Here is a 19,281-nt window from a genome sequence, read left to right on the forward strand (position 1 = left end):
TCCATCAAATACTCCGACTTGTCCATGACAGTTATCTTTAGATTTTTTATCCGGGGACAACTCATCCGAGAATTAGCGAGGTCAAATGTGTGTTCATCAGGTATAAATCAAGAACAATTAAGTCACAAACGGGTCCTTTGAGGTTTAGAATGGCACTTCTTCTATATGTAATTTCATTGTATTATTGCTGATAGGACGTTCTTGATAAATTTTGTATGATAAATATTCTTTATAAAGATAGAATAGATATGTATGTACATCTAAAAATAAGCATCTTCATTTTAGCGGTACTCATTATATTTCTTTACCTTATAATTGTCACGGTTCAGCGTGTTGTTTTTTTGTTTTTGTTTTTTGTTGTTGTTTTTTTTGTTGTTTTGTTTCAATGGGACATACTTCATCCATGTTTACACAATAATACACATCGTTAAGTCATTTTTTACCTTTTTTTCCCTTTGTTAAATGCCTAAACTGAACGTGATGACTGTACGAAAATGGATTTTTATTATTTCAAATTATAGACTAATACCTCTCCTTGCCATGTGTTTAAACAGAAAGTAAATTCAGAATCACAACATTCATTTCGAATGATATGCATTGTGATGAAAATTCAACAAAAATGAAAAACAAGATCAACAAGTAAAAGCGGCATTTAATTAGTGCATCCCAGCACATAGGGAGGACCAAATATATGCTCTAAAATCAAGTCATTTTCCATCCTCCAAATGATATAAATTATTTATTCAGTAACTTATTTTTTGAACAGTGATATTGTTTTTTTTTTGTTATCAGGTATACCAATATGATAACATAGAAATGGCTAGCAATAATGGTTTTCCTAAGATCTTTTGGTGAAGAATAGATATCTTTGAAATAATATGTATTTTCTGCAATTTTCTTACAATTCTCAATAAATGTGCATGAAATTCATTTGAGGTCTGTGAAAACAATTATAGTGTAACAATTAATTTGTCTGTCATCGTAGTCTGGCTGAGATAGCATGAAATTATATAGAACATTTTATGTAATACAGAAGCTATCAGAGAGACAAAATGAAATGTTGATGCAATTAGATTTTGACAAAAACGCTTTCTGTATTTTCCTCTTGATACATATTTAAGAGATAAATAAATAGTGGCATAAATGAAATAGAATGCTGAGTAACTGGGAACAGGTTATCTTGATTAATATAGCTTATTGAAGTTTCTAAATTCTTGGAAGAAATTGGATAAATAGAAGTTTGAATTTTCTGTTTAAAGTTCAGCAAACGTATGAATGTTTATCCTACGGGTATGCGTGTCAGGAAAAAAATATAACAAGCCTATAAGAAATTTGTGATTCTAATCAGATTGACAGATTTTTTCATAAATGATACTTGAATTGCAAAATGCTGACATTATGATATGTTAAAAGTAGCTACTGTATTACCACACGATCTTCATTTCTTTGTTGTTATGGTCGAGTATAGTTTTCATTTCCTAAAATTAAAAATTGATCAAATTTCAAATATGAAAATAAACAGGTTTGCTGATATGCATTTTCGTCACATAGATAAACGAATGTTATATTAATTAAAAGTACCTTTATTGTGTTTTGTTAGAGATATATATTTTGTATGAATTAATTTGTTCAAGATATGTTCTCCTGCCCTTCAGTTAATCATGTAATAGAAAGAGCACCGAAACACGAGGCTATCTGATTTGTACGAGGGGGCGTAGCCCCCGAGTATTAATCAGATTGCCGAGTGTTTTGGTGTTCTTTCTCTTTTGTATCATAGTCAAACATAAAAGCACGTTCCCTGCTGTCACACTATGAAACCCCGGCAAAAATGAACCAATGAACGAACATCTGAATATGACATTTCTCTCGCTTTCCCTTTCTCTGCCGTCACAATGTGTAAACCCCACCAAAAATGAGCCAATCGATGGGCATGCTCTGGAGTGCGGGTAACTAATACCCGCACTCCAGTTACCGCACTGTGCATGTATATGTATACGATTTAACCCTGACACATTTTCAACAGAAAGGTCTCCAAACTATGATACAATGTATGTTAACACCAACATCAGAAACACATTTTAACAAGTTAATTATATAATAGTGCCAGCTTCGCATTTTATTTAGTACATAGATTTAATCATTCCTTTACAATGATTTAATTAAACCTTTACATATTAAATTCATTTATAGTACCGTTTATTTAAACGACAGGTTTTACATATTTTTAATGTAGGTCTTATTCATTTAACGAATAAAGTAAAGATATGGTCAGATGAATGTTGAATCTCATTTCACTATGACTTGAATAATGGTGTGTATGTAAAAATGATTAGCATATTTATCAATTAAATTATTTTTACGTTGACTTTTGTTGACATCTGAAACATTTCTATCTATGACAACAATTTTGATAGAAATGAAGGATGCTATCATATATCTGTATGGTTTTGTTAATAAAAAAAATAATTTATAGATTTGCTGTTCAAACTCAACCGAAGCTTGTAATGTTATTTTTAAAAGACCTGTATGATGAAGAAAATGCAACAAATGACAACATTAAACCTTTTTAGTAACAAAACAATTCAGCTTTGATACATACTATTTTGTTTATCTATAAATGAATTAAACAAAACTAGACTGAATTTTGTTCCAATAGTCCATGGTCGTCTGCTTTACCAACTAGTGAAATATGTTTTCGGCGTCGATGTATTATAAACGTTTTGACCAATATTTTGTACCAATGAAATTTTAAGTTTAAAAGCTTTTAGTTGAGTAAAGGATATTAATCTATTACCATTGGTTAGGGGAGCAACAGTTATGATATTAAGAACACAATTACATAGTTTTAGATATACAGTCATATAATAAGCAATACAATTTATTTATATGTTGTTGTTTTTTTTGTTACAGTTCAACCATGTGTGTTTTTATGACATATATACAGTCATGCTTCGATTCGTATTTTGAAAGAGTTGCAGTATGTTGATTACTACATATAAGATCTTCACGTGATATTTTGTTTCTAATTTCAGGCGGAAGCTACTGCAATGCAACCTGGGATAGGATGCAGTGTTGGGATTACACAAAAGCAGGCGAAACTGTTTTCCAACTGTGTCCTGCATACATCACATTATCAAATCCATTAGGTAAACTGGTGGTTTGTATTTGAGAATAGGTAAAATACAAAATTTATATTAAAACATCTTCACAGCACATATTACTATAATTTCAGTTCATATTAAAAGTCTTTCAATGCTTATACAGTTTTCATTTCAATGAGTTAACCTTGTCAAACAGACTAAGTGAAGCAAGCAAAATGCATTAAAATTTATAACCTATTTTTATAATGCCAGTCCATTGTTGTATCTTTGAGGTAAAGTAAGAAATTATCTGCTAGTTTTTTCTAAGATTAAGCATTTATGACATTTATCTGTTGAGGTTTTCCTAAATTTGAATGAAATTGCTGTCGGCGAATATAGTTCTTTGGAAATGTAATCACATGTTCATCCATACACTTTGAGTATTGCTATTTCATTAATTTTGTTCACGTTTGTTGTAATATGAGAAGATAAATCATTAATATTTAACCAAGTGCGTACACTTTGATAGCTTCTGTATTTAATTAAGATTAATATTTGTTTCGTTTGGGAATCCTATTGCTGGCCTTTTACTTAAAATCACCTGATATTTCCCATTTGTAATGAACATGTCTTATATATCAAAGGTGATCCTATTGTCTTACAGTTAACATTCATTTCTTAATCTAATGCATCAAAATTTACGACTCTATCTCACAATTTAATTTCATATGAAGAAACCGAATATTCTATTTAATTTATCATTATTCTAAATTTATCTGCATTGTCTCATTTTATGTAACATTATATTCAGTGAAAGAAATTAATTATTAAAAAAGTTAAAAATGTAATAAAAATAAAATAAAAATATTATATCAAATTAAAGTGCACACATATGTCACCATTTGTTGTTCGTTTTTCTATCAACTAGTTTTTCACTTTTTTCAAGAAGAGTTTATCAGATATTTTAATATAAATCGATGTACACATAATTAAGATATTTAGTATTTATGGTATTTTTGGAAAAAAAATATTGGAAAGTTTCTCTGTTCATTTTCTTTCGTAGAGGTATAGCTTTGTATGGAAATGAGACAATTTAATTTTAATGTGTAGTGTTTTTTTAAAGATGATCCGACCTTTTTATTGATGTACATGAAAAGATAGCGCTGAACACCTTTTCTGAACATCTGAACACACATTTAATGCAATTAGAAAAAGACAGATGAATTGATTTGGCTTTGTCGTGCGGTTGTTAATACGCGTACAAAATAAGTAGTTTAAAGAAAATATTTCAGATGCACAAGCGTGCGGAATACTATACCGTCTTGATATAAGATATGTTTATGAAATTGTGTTAGAAAAGTCTCCAAAGTCACTTTTTTTTGGGAAGTCTGAACAGTAGTTAATTTGAAGTCATAGAAAATTGCAGGTCGCATCTGCAGTGCCTTCAGCACTTTGATTCTGACGAAAGTGTTTATTTTCAGCATATTCCAAGAAAACGTGCAATAGTGATGGAACATGGTTTCGACATCCAGATACCGGTAGGGTCTGGACTAACTATACCATGTGTTATGACCATAGTCTTGTAGAAGTAAGTATGTTTTCGTGTACATAAATATATGTTTATTGCACATGGATGTTGCTAGTTTTATTAAAGAATTGTAACATTGTAATATAATTATAATTACAATGTTGGCTGCTTCAAAACCTACAGGACCGTGATAAATTTAAAAACCTCAAAACCTATTGAATATTTACAAGGATTAAATATGCGCAAAAATACAGACAACTGATGAAATTAAAGCAATGTCTTGTCTGTAATGTTTGTTGACGTATAATTGCATATCAAATTTTTATAAAGGGATGTTACATTTTCTCATTATCCATAATGAACTGGCTCGGTCAATCCCAGTCTGCTATTTTCGCGTAATTTTGTTGTGATTAATGCTTCCGAGTGATCATCCTTTTTCCAGGTTTTTATAATTGGGTACATTTCAGTCGTAACGAGTCTGCAGTTTATGAAATTTTCTTGTGATCAAAGCTTCCGAGATATCCACCTTTCTCCAGATTTTTATAATTTGTAAGATGTATATTTAAGAAATAATATATCCCAAACAGTGATTTTATCGCTCAATAACATCACTGTTTGGAGTTCGGATGCGAGGAATTATATCACGAGGGCGTAGCCCGAGTGATATAATGATGCACATCCGAACGACAAACAGTGATGTTATCAAGCGATAAAATCACTAATTTGGATATATTATTTCGATTCTAACACGACATCAACAAATAAATGTTGCCGTACTTGATAGCTAAGCAAAATTGCGCCTGATTTGTTTCCGTACTTATTTTCAGCGCGTCGGATTTTTAGTGGTTACGTCGCGTGTATAATGATTACGTCACATGTCTAAATATAGAACGTCAAACTGTGCATCTGTTGCATAATAACACACACTTTCTGTTCTTCTATGTTCAATAGGGAAAAATGCGGGTCGTGTTAGAATGATATATAAACATGTGACTAACTAATTAGTCTGTTACTGTTGTGTAGTGCATTTTGTGTCTTTTGTTTTCAGAATCACAAACGAGTGCTTTACATGTATTACTATGGATTCAGCATCTCTATCGTTCTCCTTATAATATCATTGATTATATTCTCATTATTTAGGTAAGTAATATTTTATATCTATATTGTATATGTATATTTAATTTGTTTCATATTTTTTAAATATTGCATTACAATAATTAAGAATTTACTCTTTATCACTACATCTCAAGGCTTATACGTTGGTTCAGGGTTGTTATACTTTTTTGGTCCTTCGGGATCATTGATTCCATCACTTTTAAGTGTTGAAAATTGAGTAGCGCTCAAGCCGGTGCTAGGGGGCTAAGAAATTTTGCACATTTTCATAATCCCTCATGCACAGACTCACTCAAACCGAGTCTGCAATTTTCATGTAATATTTGCTGTTTTAAATGCTTTCGAAACATCACCTTTTTCCAGATTTTTATGTGAAAAGTATAAATTATATTCTTCAGAAAATCGTTTAAAACTGCTTGCCTCCAATTGAGCCAACATAAATATAAAAATAAATAAAGATTTTAAGACAAGTAGAAATATTCAGAAAACAATTGCATTTTCTGACATATTTTTTGGTAATGTTTATGTATTTTAAGTACTGTTTGCATTGTGTTTATGACTTTCTTTATTCACTTGACACTATTTTAATTTTAAATACATTTTAAAACGTTTCATGAAGTAAGCATTAATCTGGAGGCAAGCTTTAATCGTGGTTTAAATCATTATTTTTGTACTTTCAGACAATTAAAATGTACTCGCGTGACGCTACACAAACATCTTTTTTCATCATACATTATTACCGGAGGTCTTTGGATTATGTACTATGCCATGGTACCTATGAATTCCGACGTATTGTTACATAATCCGGTAAGTTAAACACTTTTATACTTGTTACATTTTCAATGACATCCAACAAAATAAGTTAATAGAATAGCTGACCTCATTACCTAATTTGAATTCAGAGTAAATGAATACAATTGCGTTACGAATGCGGATATAACGATGTTTAAGTTTGATATCTCAACGATTGTGGATTTTGCCTTGATAATAGTATAATAATAGTGTGGTTTTTGAAAGATGATGTAATCAAACTGTTAAAAAACACTTAATACGATATAAGAAATAAACAATTAAATACCATAACATGTTACCCTTATATCTTCCTCCAGCAATAAAGCTAGGGAATTGTCACAAGATATGAAAAGTGTTGCTGTGATTTCGATTCTTTTAAAATGAACAATTTAATCAACCAATTAATCAACATGTTGTACAGTGTTGGTGTGATAAGTATTAAATGAATATATCAATCAATCAACATGAAGTATTTTTATGTATTCCTGACATTCAGATTTACATTAGTCTAATGTATGTTATCCTTTACTCAGTGTCAATTTTAGATTTTCAAAAGCAAAAGCAATGATCATCGTTTTTTATTCAGCAATTAAGATTGATTTATACTTGGCGTATCGTTTCTTTGAGACACGACTGAAATATTGCCAGGCGAGATGGTGCAAATAAAGATTTCCCATTGATGCCTTAATTTCACTAAGTGTAAATTCTCTCGGGGGATCATTTCAACTGAAAAGGATGTTTGAATAGTTCAAGAAAGGGAACACTGAAAAGGCAACATGAACACAATGAAAATTGCTGTTTTTTTACTCAATATTAAATGTAGCAAGATTATAAATATGTATCTTAAGCAATCACTTTAAATATTTAACTTAAAAACTAATATTAATGAAAATTAAAGTAAACCGTGAACAAATTGTAAGTTTATAAAAACATGAGCTCTTACTGACTTGTGTACATGTTTTAGAATCATAACATCCATGCTATACCAAACAATACAATCATGTACAACAAACACTAAACATCATAATTTTGAAAGGTTCTTCAACAAAGAGTAGTATAATTAAATAAGTAAATAAGGTAATATACGCATAATTTCTTAATATATCGATTTATGTCTACACAGATCTGGTTCCAGATCCTATTGTGTTGACGCATAATTTGACCATGTGTAATTAAGCCTAAACATAATAATGATTTATGTCTACACAGATCTGGTGCCAGATGCTAAACGTACGTGTTAACACATTATTTTACGATGTGTAATTATACCTAAACATATTGATTTAAGTGTTCACAGATAAAGTTCAAGATCTTACATGTGTAAACGCATTATTTTACTATGTGTTATTATGCCTAAACATATTGATTTATGTCTGCACAGATCTGGTGCCAGATCCTACATGTGTTGACGCACTATTTCACGGTGTGTAATTATGCTTGGATGTTCTGTGAGGGATTCTATCTTCATGCCCTTATTGTTATAGCCTTCACCAAAGACAAGAGATTGCTTGTTTTATGTTACCTGATCGGATGGGGTAAGTTGAAATCAGAATGATAAAATCATCGTAGAAGATTGTTTGTGAAATTATGCAAATAGTCTTAAATTTGTTTATTCTAACTAAAGCCGGTGCTAGACCGTCGCGGATGACAACTTGCACTTTCCATTAACGTCCAAGAACAAGCTCAAACCGAGCCATCAACATTTCAATTTTGTCGTGTTGTGTGTTCTTTAGGGATTCTTTATTTCGCCCAATTTATTTGTCAGATGGTCATGCAAGAACAGATTTAATCAAACCGAGGCTGCAACCTTTTTTACATATGTAAAATAATATTTTTTAATGTCAAAACGACAAGCATGGGCGATGCTGTGTTTTCCGCGATATTTCATGTCAAATGTTTAAAATTCATTCAGGAGATGCCTCCGCTTGTTTTAGAGAAGATTTTGTTTCATTAGCAATAAAAGTGCACATTTATAGCACTAGTCTTAGGATAAAGTCTTAAACTCTTTTTATCAGTCAATGGTTTCTGTCGCTACTATATCCCGAAGGTCAAAGGTTTTAATAAAAGAGCACTTAATTTGAAATCTTGTACATTATGGACTGATCTTTAACCAATTGTAAGAGATATAAAAGTCCTTAAGTTAGTCCAATGTCGCTATAATTGAACACCTTTTAAAATCATATCAGGTGTTGTTTTATCATATTCTTTCTGTCTCCTTAGCTCTTACATTATGTTTATATCTACTAATTAGAATTCTTTAAATAGTTCTGAATTCAAACCTTTTTTCTGGCTGTGATCGCGGATTTGGTGTCTTGACATTAAATCTAACGTGTAGGCATTCATTTGTTATGCTATGCATAACATAACAATAACATAACATAGCAAAACATAGTAGTATAACAAAACACTCGACTGTTCTGCCTGTTTGATAGGAGAATAATGTGGTAATATTAAAAATAAATTGTTATGGAATATACTACATCAAGTAAAGGTTTTTACTGGCTTATTTAACCCGAGCCTGGAACATTTACTTTTTTGTCGTCTTGGGCTTTCTTTAAGGATTCCTTGGTTTTTTTTTTGTATTGTACTGAAACTCGACGCAAGTTGATTGATACATATGTATATACACTTTCCTAATGAATTATGAAGATATATTGTATTTATATTTTTTTTATATTCACAGTGTTTCCTATACTCCCGACTGTAATATATACGGTTATTAGGGCTTTGGATACTGATGATAACGTAAGGTAAATTATCTTCCCTTGGTTTTTAAACAATTTCACTTATGGTCAACAATTGATATAACGACATGTCGAACACTTATGATAGATTAGTATTCATAACATATTGTTCTTCAAAGATTTTAAGAGCTTTATAAGTAACAATAAACATATAGTGTATACTAGCAAAATTTGTTTGTTCCTTAAGAATAGTCATGCAATTATAGGGCTCTAAGGTATTTTAATAAGATGTACGTATTTGCAAAATGTTAACAGATTGATGAAAAATGTTTTAGATAATATTTTACATAAAACATTTCATTAAGAAGTGCTCTTGCAACAACAGATGATTTAGTTATGTTATATTAAAAGAATTCATTCAGTGAAAATAAATTTTACTTGGAGATAAAATAGCGTTACAAAAATTGGAAAATATTTATAGGTGTTGGACAGGAGACTCAAGTTTACATTGGATATTAGCTGGACCAATTAATGCTTCACTTATTGTAAGTATCTTATGAGTTCAATTTTTGGATTTATATTTGAAATAATGGAACTGTGCAAGATTTAGAATGATATATTTCATTTTGTAATCATAAACAATCATAGATATCACAATTATAAGGAATAGTCGTTTAAACGAATTCCTCATTTGTTCTCGATATATTAATCAATCCGTCTCAATCACGAAAAAGTAATGAAAGATGCCGGACAAAGATGAAGAAATAAGTACTGAAATAGCTATACACAATGTGTTTTGTTATATTATTCTATCATGAAACATTGATATATTGTATGCAATTTATTTATCCTTTTCAGGTGAATTTCATCTTCTCCATAAATATAATGAGAATACTTTTATCCAAACTTCGATCAGTGCACACCAATGAGACAATGCAAACAAGGTAATACGTCATCAACTTTTAATTTGATGTTAGTGTTAAGCAAATATAGAAGTATGTATACCAATTTATGTCAAGCTGCCTGTCTTAATTACTATTGAATTACTTTTGATCACTTTTTCTTTGTCGAGTTGAGCTGATTGAATATTTGTTTCAAGACTGTTACAATGATGATTGACCAATAGTTGATACTGGAAAATGTTAATGATAAAATATCATTCTGCCTAGAATATAAAATTAATTTCCTCTGAATATTTATTGAAATTTCCTTGAGCCAAGTGAGTTATTTGTCGTTCATACAAAGTAAAAATTTTGAAAGGAATTTTTGCAAATGTTAACATAGTTTGACTTTTACCTGTTCACTCACTATATACCCTTGCATGGGCATAATGTCATTTTAATCAACAGGTATTGTACATTGCAGACGAGCAGTTAGAGCCACGTTGATTCTTATTCCACTGCTTGGGCTGCAGTATATAGCCTTCCCTTTCAAACCACCCCCAGGATCAGATGGAGAATATGTTTATTCGATGATATCGGCGTTTTTAGTGTCGTTCCAGGTAAATATATCATCTTAATTCTGTGTTGACCTAAAAAGACTGGAAAAATGTTATTACATTATAAATTTGGAACAAATTACTTAAATATACTATGCACATTTTAAGTGTAATATTTTTTATTACAGGAATTTATAGAAATAGAAATCTATAACATTCTTACTGAACATGTTTTGTTTAAATAACTGAATATGTTTTGTTTAATTAAAAGAACATAAAAACTGTGTATGGAAATCTACATTCCTTATTTTGGGTCAAGTAAAGCTAGTCTTTTCTGAAAAAAAAAATACTGCCAGTTTTTAATGACACTTTTAATATTCATAGAGTGTTTACTTAAAGTGTTTAAAGCAATTACATATTTTTGTGAAGTCAAAACATGTATATTTTATATTCACAAAAAGTGTAGCAATTTATCAATATTTTCAAATTATGAGTATAGTATATCTTTAAATTGTTATATAGAGAATAACATGCTACTGTCTTTTGATATCAATTTTATCAGGCGAGGCTGATATGGGCTAGAAAGGGCGAGGCTTGCTGAGCCCTTTCTGCTCATATCAGCCAAGCCTGATAAAATTGATATCAAAAGACAGTAGCATGTTTTTCTATTTATCAAGTAACACATAATAACTGTCAAAATAACAAAATAACCTTCTTTAACATAGCGAATTTCGTTAAAAAGGGGGATTTTTGTTCAAAGAAATAATTCTTGAAAACAAATTCTTCGCCCCCGAAACTTAGAATTTGTTATTGGCGGCCATTTTTTCTTTCGACTCGAATAAAAGATACAACAGAATGTAGGCCTAATACGATAAAATTCTTACCTTTAATTTAAACATCGATCCAAAAATCCACTTAGAATCACATAAACTAAACTTAACTGCATTTTTTGTCTGGAATTGTCAAATTCAAAAGTTCATGATAGATCTAATTTCAATCAAAGAAAAGTCAAATCGGCAATCAAACACAAGCTACACAAACATGCGTCTTATTTTTTTAAACGAAACAATTTGTTAACTAATTAAATAATAATCCGGCGAAATAAAGTAAACATTTACAAGTTATGAAAGAAAATCGTCTAGCCTGTTTGTTATGATTACATGTATAGTATGACGTGAACATCGATGATGTCATTTGCAATATAAATTATGACGTCACTTCATTTAGTTGGTGCTAAAACTATTCGCTATCTAATTTATTCGTAATTGAAATTGAAATATTAAATATCGCACCTCGATTCAAGACTTGTAAGGGTAAGATGTTACATTGTAGGATTCACATGCTGATGAAAATGAGAATATAAGCAATTGAAAAAAGTCCGTTAAAATGGGCGGGGCTTATTTTTGATATCAGGTTACTGACCTGATATCAAAAATAATTATCAGGCAAGTGTTATCGGGCAGTTACCATAGTAGTTGCATGATAAAATAATAAAATCAAAATATCCCATTTAAAACTTTTAACTTCAAAGTGAATATGTTGCATGTAAAATCATTGTTTGTATTGTGATGAAAGTGATTTCGGAAAGACATTTATCCGTCTAAGAGCGAATTGTGCATGCTTTACCTATTAAAAATAGCTGCAGCTGAATATTTTGTCCGGAATATTTTATTTTGTTTACGCACACTATTTGTGTATATCAAATTACATACTGTAAACATTTTATTTTACAAATCTCTCATAAAACGAGTACAAGGCTATGAAAACAACATCAATTTACTGTCTTTTAAAGTTTTATAAAAATGTCACCAAACATAGCTTTATACACTTTAAGGCAAGCTTGGAAACATTAAAAAACCAGATAAAATCCTCCTTATAGAGGAAACATTGCAATGAAAATAAATGATTTTTCATGTTTTAAAGAGATATTATATTTTAAATTAACAATCATAATTGATTTGTGAGTCTTACTTTTTTCAGGGTGTCTTTGTGTCTGTCATGTTCTGCTTCTTTAATGGCGAGGTAAGTGAAATGAGAAGTTACCTGTTTTTATCACTTTAAGATATTCGTTTCAAGCTGCTATTATTCTTTTTATTAATTGTTAGATAATATTTTGATTATGAATGTTGTTTGTAAAACGTCGTGAATTAAGTGCGTTCTGATAGAAGTGATTCGTAAAATGTGTTTTGCATATTAAGCATGTTGTTTTTTTTTATATAAATTTCATTACCCTTTTATCCTTCTATTGTGTATCCAAATTAGTGAAAATATATTGTTTCGTTTAAACTGATTTGTGAATTTTAACAGTTTACAGTTCAAGATTGAGATATATTTAATATAACACGTTAAAGTGGTTTGAGAAAACAATACGTATAATGAGAAAAAATGAATTTTTATATTTTTTTTCACTCGAAAAATGTAAAATATAGTTTTCATCTACATTTTCAAAAGTAAATCAAATACTTTTCATTTCTATTATTATTTAATATCATTGGTTATGTCTAGTTAGATTACATGGAACTTTTTTTTAAATAGTTTGTAATAGTATTCTGATATTATCAAAAATATCAACAAAGTTGGTGTTATTATATGATTTATATTAATCATCAGTCACTTTTAGATGTGATAGTGTGTTATTTCTCTCGAGATTCTTTTTTGATAGATATGACAACCTTGAAAATTACATAATTACAGTCGACAATATCTTTATTTTATCATAGTTTGGAAACCATTCTGATGAAAAATTGTCAGAGATCCATAAATGCACAGTGCGTTAACTGGAGTGACGTTACTAATTACATGCACTCCAGTTACCACACTGTCTCGTAGATTGGCTACATTTTTTCAAGGGTTAACTAACTGTGTGGGATTATGATAGAAAAGTCATATTAATTTGTTACATTTATTCTGGGGTTTCTTATTGTGACGACAGAGAAAATGTTTTTATTTTTGTCTATGATACAAAAGAGAAAGAACACCAAAACACTCGGCCATCTTATTTTTACTCGTAGGCATATGCCGCCTCTACAAATTAGATTGCCTCGTGTTTCGATGCTATTTCTATTACGTAACGCATGAATATTTTTATCAACGTGTTATTTAAATATTTCTCAATCTGAGCACAATGTTGTCACATTATTTGCTGTTATGTTTATGCTTTGAAAATTTAAAACCTTCACAGGTGGTCAGAAATTTCAAGAAAAAGTGGCACCGTTACAGGATGACCAGATCTAAAAAATACCGAGACAGCATGACAGGCTTTAAACAAAATGGCGAAAGTCGTTCCATGTTGCGGTCAATGACTTCAGATGCAGATACAAAAATGACGGTGCATTCTGTCACAACAAATAATAATACCGTTTGAATGTCTTATACATCAATGTAGAAGATCTATTTTGAGTATCATTGATGAACAAATTGATATTTCTGTTGAGGCAGGACATCAAACAAAATGGCTTTCTTACAGTTTTGTAAAAGACACATGTTCTAAAGTATGATGCTATTGCAAAGACAGACAGTACATCTTGACGATTGAACAAAGTGTCAAGACTTCTAAAAATAAGCCATTATTTTCTTTTCACATGAGTAGAGTTAAAATGTGATCATGTTTGAGTGCCAAGACTGATTTATTTTCAGAGATAGGAGAACATTGAATTTAGCGATGTGACGTTAACACTCCGCGAAGAAAAAACAAACTTTGGAAGGATTGCCTCTCAAGAAACCATATTTCTATAAAACAAAAAAAAATATGCTCTACAATAATTGTGTTTTATGTTTCTAAGTAATGTTATTACGAACACAATGTTTTATTCCTAGATAAACAATGAGCTGATCAGCTAAAATGACAGTATAATTGATGGGCAATTAGATCGTGAAGACAACACCTTGTTGCTCTTGCACATTTCTGTGCTTTTAAGCGATATATAGTTACTTTAATAGACAATTTAATATTGCATCGCTCATGTATTGGTTTGTTGTGTCGTTACCTAGGAACAATCTGCTAGCGTTCTGTCCAGATATGTCAAATAAAAACACGGAAACAAAATGTGGATATGGTCTGTCATACAGCGATAGTTTTTCCGAAATGCTTGGTGCATTCCGTGACAGTCTGGTTTGAATAAAATGTCGTATATATGGAGTCAAATCTCAGCGGATTTATAGACCTAATTGAATAAAACCTGAATGATAAATGTACTTACCAATGTGATAACCATAAAACCACGTGGCATATGGATGAACAAACTTTCTTTTAAAAATTAACAACATCAAAGAAAAATATAACAGTGATTGCCCAATATGGGGAGCATTCGGGTTCACTTTTGATTCACAAAAAGCTTTTAATTTCATTTTGTTTTTCGATCATAATTTCTATGTTTTTTAATTTTTTGGTTCATTTGCTCAACATATAATCAAGAATTGTTTTATTTTATATTCATTTGTTTCGTAAGCCGAACAATCAAATGCATTTTAATATGTCTACATTTTTCGGACTAATTTCTAAACTGTCTTGAATTGAAATGTATACTGAATAAATTTGCTCATTTTTATATTCGATATTCAAAATCAATACTGTTCAGGTTATTAATGAGGAGTGAAATAAATGAAAAATTTCATAACTATCATAAGGAAAACATATACAATTTTCTTATGCTTTATGTCGCAATCAGGCACATGATGGTAACAATTCTATAAACTGATTTTCTGTTCCATATTTACATCATTTAAGATATAATACATGTATTTTAATATTTTTGTCCTTAAAGTGTTCCGCTGTTAACTCATTGGACGTTTGAAAATGAACATACTAGATGATCCAGACATCATTCCTGCTATTTTAAATAACGAACAAAAAATATCTAAGCCGTCAATTCTTATACACAAACTGTTTTGTAGAAAACGTTAAAAAAAGAAATTCAATAAGATTTGAGGAGTCACTTTGTTTCTGCTACTTGTATAATAGTTATTTTTTGTCAGCAACGACCTTTGTCTGCATTGTATTATTTGTCAAGATATGTGTGCGATGTTTCCTACAATGTTTCCATAATCGGTTTTAATATTTTCCGACGAAGAAAACAGGCGATTTTTTTAAAATTACACTGTTAAACATTTGTCTGTCTGAATATCATGATATTAAGTATTGATTTTCTGATATTATTTTGTTGACTTTGATGTTAATTGTATCTGACAAAGACACATTTTATTGTTGTTTATGTAAATGCAATATCTCATTTATTGTTGTAATAAATACTTTGATGTTTAGATTGTTGCTATTTTTCTTTTTTCTTTTATATGAAATAGAAATAGAATGTTTCTGTTTACATGGAAACTGCGTTTCCTTTCATTGAAAAAAATATTGATGCCAAGATTTGTAATTTGTATTGCGAGGACGGGAAATATTAGATAAAATATTTATAATTAAGCGACGAACACCTCTTCCCGATTTACTTCAGAATCATCTGGAAAATAAAGAAAAAAGATTGAATGAAGCTCTACCAAGTGAATTTCGAAGAAGTTGTTATCTTCGTAACACGCTGCTTAGGTATTGCATTAATGTATTCTTGTAATTACTCTTATTTTTCTTCCATTGTATATGCTTAAGTCATGTGTTGCATGGTTAAAAGTTTTTGTATTAAAAAGATTACAAATGTATCCAATGCTTTATTAGAGCTTATAGTTTATGTCTTGCGAATGCCGTTGCCATTTCTATTTTTCATGAAATGTAATAAAGGAATGAGTTTTTTTTTTAGGTTTTGACCTGCTTTGTTTAAGATATACTTAAAATGGGATATACTTACCATATCATGTACCAGATATGATAATTATTATTTAAACTTTAACCTTTGAAATTAAATTAAAATATAATTTGTCGTTTCTTATCCGGACATGCTTGGCTATTTTTGTCTGAAGTGTATTTGCTGTTGTTTTTTTCCTAATATAATCTACTTTTAATAATTTTTGACATTAATACATCAACAAGGAAAAACGCTGAAATACCATAAAGAAAGACATTCTTCATAACGTCAAGTAACGTTATTCGTGTTATATACCTGTATCAACCTTTTGTTAGCTCTAGTTAAGCCAAGTTCGATGTATTTAGACGCAGCATTTGTCCAAATATTAAAATGTAAAAAAACTTTCTTCAATAGCCTTAATAAAGATCCGTATGAACTCAAGAGCATAGCTATGAACATATATAAAACAGCAATATGTTATTTTCCCTCTAGGTTATAACAATACTAAGAAGACATGTCACTCAATGTGATATGTTCAGCCGGCAGGGAAGTCGTCGGATTTACGGTGGCCGCCGGAAAAGTTCCACTTTAACATTCACGTTACCGGATATGCCTAATGGCAAAGGGATTCTCAAGCGAAATGGGCCTTATTATTCTGAGAATTCGGTGTCTTACAACGGGGTCAGTAGCAAGGTGTGTATAATATTCTAAAGGCCAATTATGCCTCAGAAATACTTTTATTTTCATATCTCAAAACCTTTATATTTTGTTGTACTTTTATAGTATCAAAACAGTTATTCATTAGCAAATTTCACTGTAGCAGAACAATCTTTTTCATCTGTTGATTTTTAGCAATAAGTACAGTAAAAGTGAATTAGTAATTTTGTATGGAAGTCAGACTACTATTTTTTACATTTTGCTACTTTTATGACAACTTATGTCACATTAATCGTTACGTTCTAAGGTAATAAGCGTCAAGAATTCTCTAAAACAATTTTTAAACATTATAAACATTCATGTTTGCCCTTTTTAAAGAAGTAAAACTTTATTCTTTTCTGAGGCATAATGTGTCCTTAAAAATATCAGCTATTCTATCATTTATGTAGATGATTGACGTCAATATTTTCAAAAAGATTTTTCTAAAAACTACAAGTACAAGTAAATCTATGAGATCGAGGTCAAAATTGACTGACATAATACCCTCTATTCGATTAAAGTTTCTTAATTGGAAGTGTGTTTGATTTATACGTTCACTTTCTTCACATCAGTCAAAAGAGACATTCAATTTCCGAAGTCCATGGTGCAATATCTTCCTACCAAGATTATGTGAGATTTTAGCTATGGTATTTGCATACAAATTTGGCTCGAGAAGAATCTGATTGCATCAGTTTTTATCTACAATCATCAAACATAAAGACCTCTGCATACTAGAGCATGATTATTTTTCTACATAAAGTTTCTCTTGGCATTTTATGTTGAAGGAAATGTTTCGTTCATTTCTTTTTTTAGTCAAATACTTTAAATTGAGCGATTAAACCAATTGTTAATATTTCATTTTTAAGTCATAAATCTAACTTTGTATAACGTCAGTTCTAGTTTAATTTAAAACTGGTGAAGCGGGCTTCTGTTAATGTCTGTATAATTATAGAATTTTCCAAACCTTTCAGTAAAATATTTAAAATGACGTTACTGTCTTTAGTATAATTTCTTATTAACCAGTGTAACGTTTGTTCACACCATTCTATATCTTATTTACTTTTGTTTATTATAACAAAACTATTTGTAAATATAAGTAGCATTACAAAGAAAGATCTATATAACGGAGACAAAAATATCCATTGCATAATTGCGACGTCTCAGTAAAAACCGTCTCACGAATTTACGATATATTTATTTTGTGACCTAATTGGTTTGCAAAGTTTATCTATTACAGACAATTGTCTAAAAGTGTTAATAGTTTATTTTGCTTCCTAATCAAACCAAATAAATGATTTCTTAGGAAAAGATGTCCATGCATGTCAGGCTATTATGCACCGTGTTTTTCTATGGCGTTATTTTTATCACTTTTCTTATTTGTTATTGTTTTTATACAGATGAACACTGAGTCATTCATGATGACGCCGCTGACAGAGGAGCGTACTTACAGAGAAGTAGAGGAGGGTTACGTGTAATTGGACATTTGACAAGATTATATAACAAGTGTTTGTCAATGATAGATGCTATTTTCACAAGATATCATATACAAAAACTCATTTTTAAATAGTGAGGTGTTTGATTTAAAATAATGTTTTAAAGATTAATTTTGAACTAAAACTAAATTTGTTTTGGACTGTAACTTAATATACGCTTGTATACTACCTATAATAACAGTTAATGTAATACTGAGAGACGAATGATCGTTTTAACTTCGTCTTCCTGAACTTGATATTATAAATCCAATATTAAGGTAGAAAATCTGAAACATTTCTTCTTCATTTCGTCTAATGCGCTGTAGTATTTGAATTGTTTATTGAAGATTTTATAATAGACGAATGATACCATCATAAGCACTGTCTTAAAGAAAGCGAAATATATTAACATGTATTAATTCATGTACCAGTGTTGCAATATTGAACTACAAAGTTGTTTATTATTTTATTAACCATACTGGTTTTATACATGCAAATAAAAATATTTAGACCAAATGTTTTAATAATAAAAAAGGTTTCAAATATTCCATTATTTTTTAGATGGGACGATTGGTATACATGACTATATATAAATTGATATGATTTTGTTATGCTGGCATTGATATGCTAATATACATGGTATCATATGATTACGGTGTTATGTGTACGTACATTATCTTAAATATTTAGCAAGTTGTATATGTAATGAAGTGTTGCGGCTTAAGTTATGTGTTGTATTGAATAAA

At 30.1% G+C, this 19,281-nt stretch overlaps 1 protein-coding gene across 2 annotated transcripts; it reads left to right on the forward strand.

The window, feature by feature from the left end:
* Positions 1–3,007: 3,007 nt before the first annotated feature.
* Positions 3,008–18,618, forward strand: LOC132754113 (calcitonin gene-related peptide type 1 receptor-like). 2 transcript variants are annotated; one of them, XM_060744709.1, is made up of 12 exons: positions 3,008–3,146; positions 4,562–4,668; positions 5,657–5,748; positions 6,402–6,528; positions 7,895–8,048; positions 9,197–9,263; positions 9,679–9,742; positions 10,056–10,141; positions 10,563–10,698; positions 12,616–12,657; positions 16,860–17,060; positions 18,461–18,618. In XM_060744709.1, the coding sequence occupies exons 1-12, from the start codon at positions 3,065–3,067 to the stop codon at positions 18,536–18,538; spliced, it is 1,236 nt and encodes a 411-aa protein (XP_060600692.1). In that variant the 5' UTR covers positions 3,008–3,064; the 3' UTR covers positions 18,539–18,618. The 2 variants fall into 2 exon arrangements, with proteins under 2 accessions (XP_060600692.1, XP_060600693.1); XM_060744710.1 differs by lacking the exons at positions 16,860–17,060; positions 18,461–18,618 and adding an exon at positions 13,817–15,894 and having other exon boundaries at positions 3,011–3,146.
* The last annotated feature ends 663 nt before the right edge of the window (positions 18,619–19,281 follow it).

Source organism: Ruditapes philippinarum, unplaced genomic scaffold, assembly GCF_026571515.1.
Source record: "Ruditapes philippinarum isolate M1 unplaced genomic scaffold, ASM2657151v2 ctg6867_1_1_1_1, whole genome shotgun sequence".
Classification (NCBI taxonomy): Eukaryota; Metazoa; Mollusca; class Bivalvia; order Venerida; family Veneridae; genus Ruditapes; species Ruditapes philippinarum.

What these genes read in the sequence shown, in the direction of transcription:
- LOC132754113 (XM_060744709.1), top strand. Translation starts at nt 3,065, where the DNA reads ATGCAGTGTTGGGATTACACAAAAGCAGGCGAAACTGTTTTCCAACTG. An exon ending in TCTGCTTCTTTAATGGCGAG is followed by an intron (nt 12,658 to 16,859) that starts GTAAGTGAAATG and finishes TTTTCCCTCTAG; the next exon opens with GTTATAACAATACTAAGAAG. An exon ending in ACAACGGGGTCAGTAGCAAG is followed by an intron (nt 17,061 to 18,460) that starts GTGTGTATAATA and finishes GTTTTTATACAG; the next exon opens with ATGAACACTGAGTCATTCAT.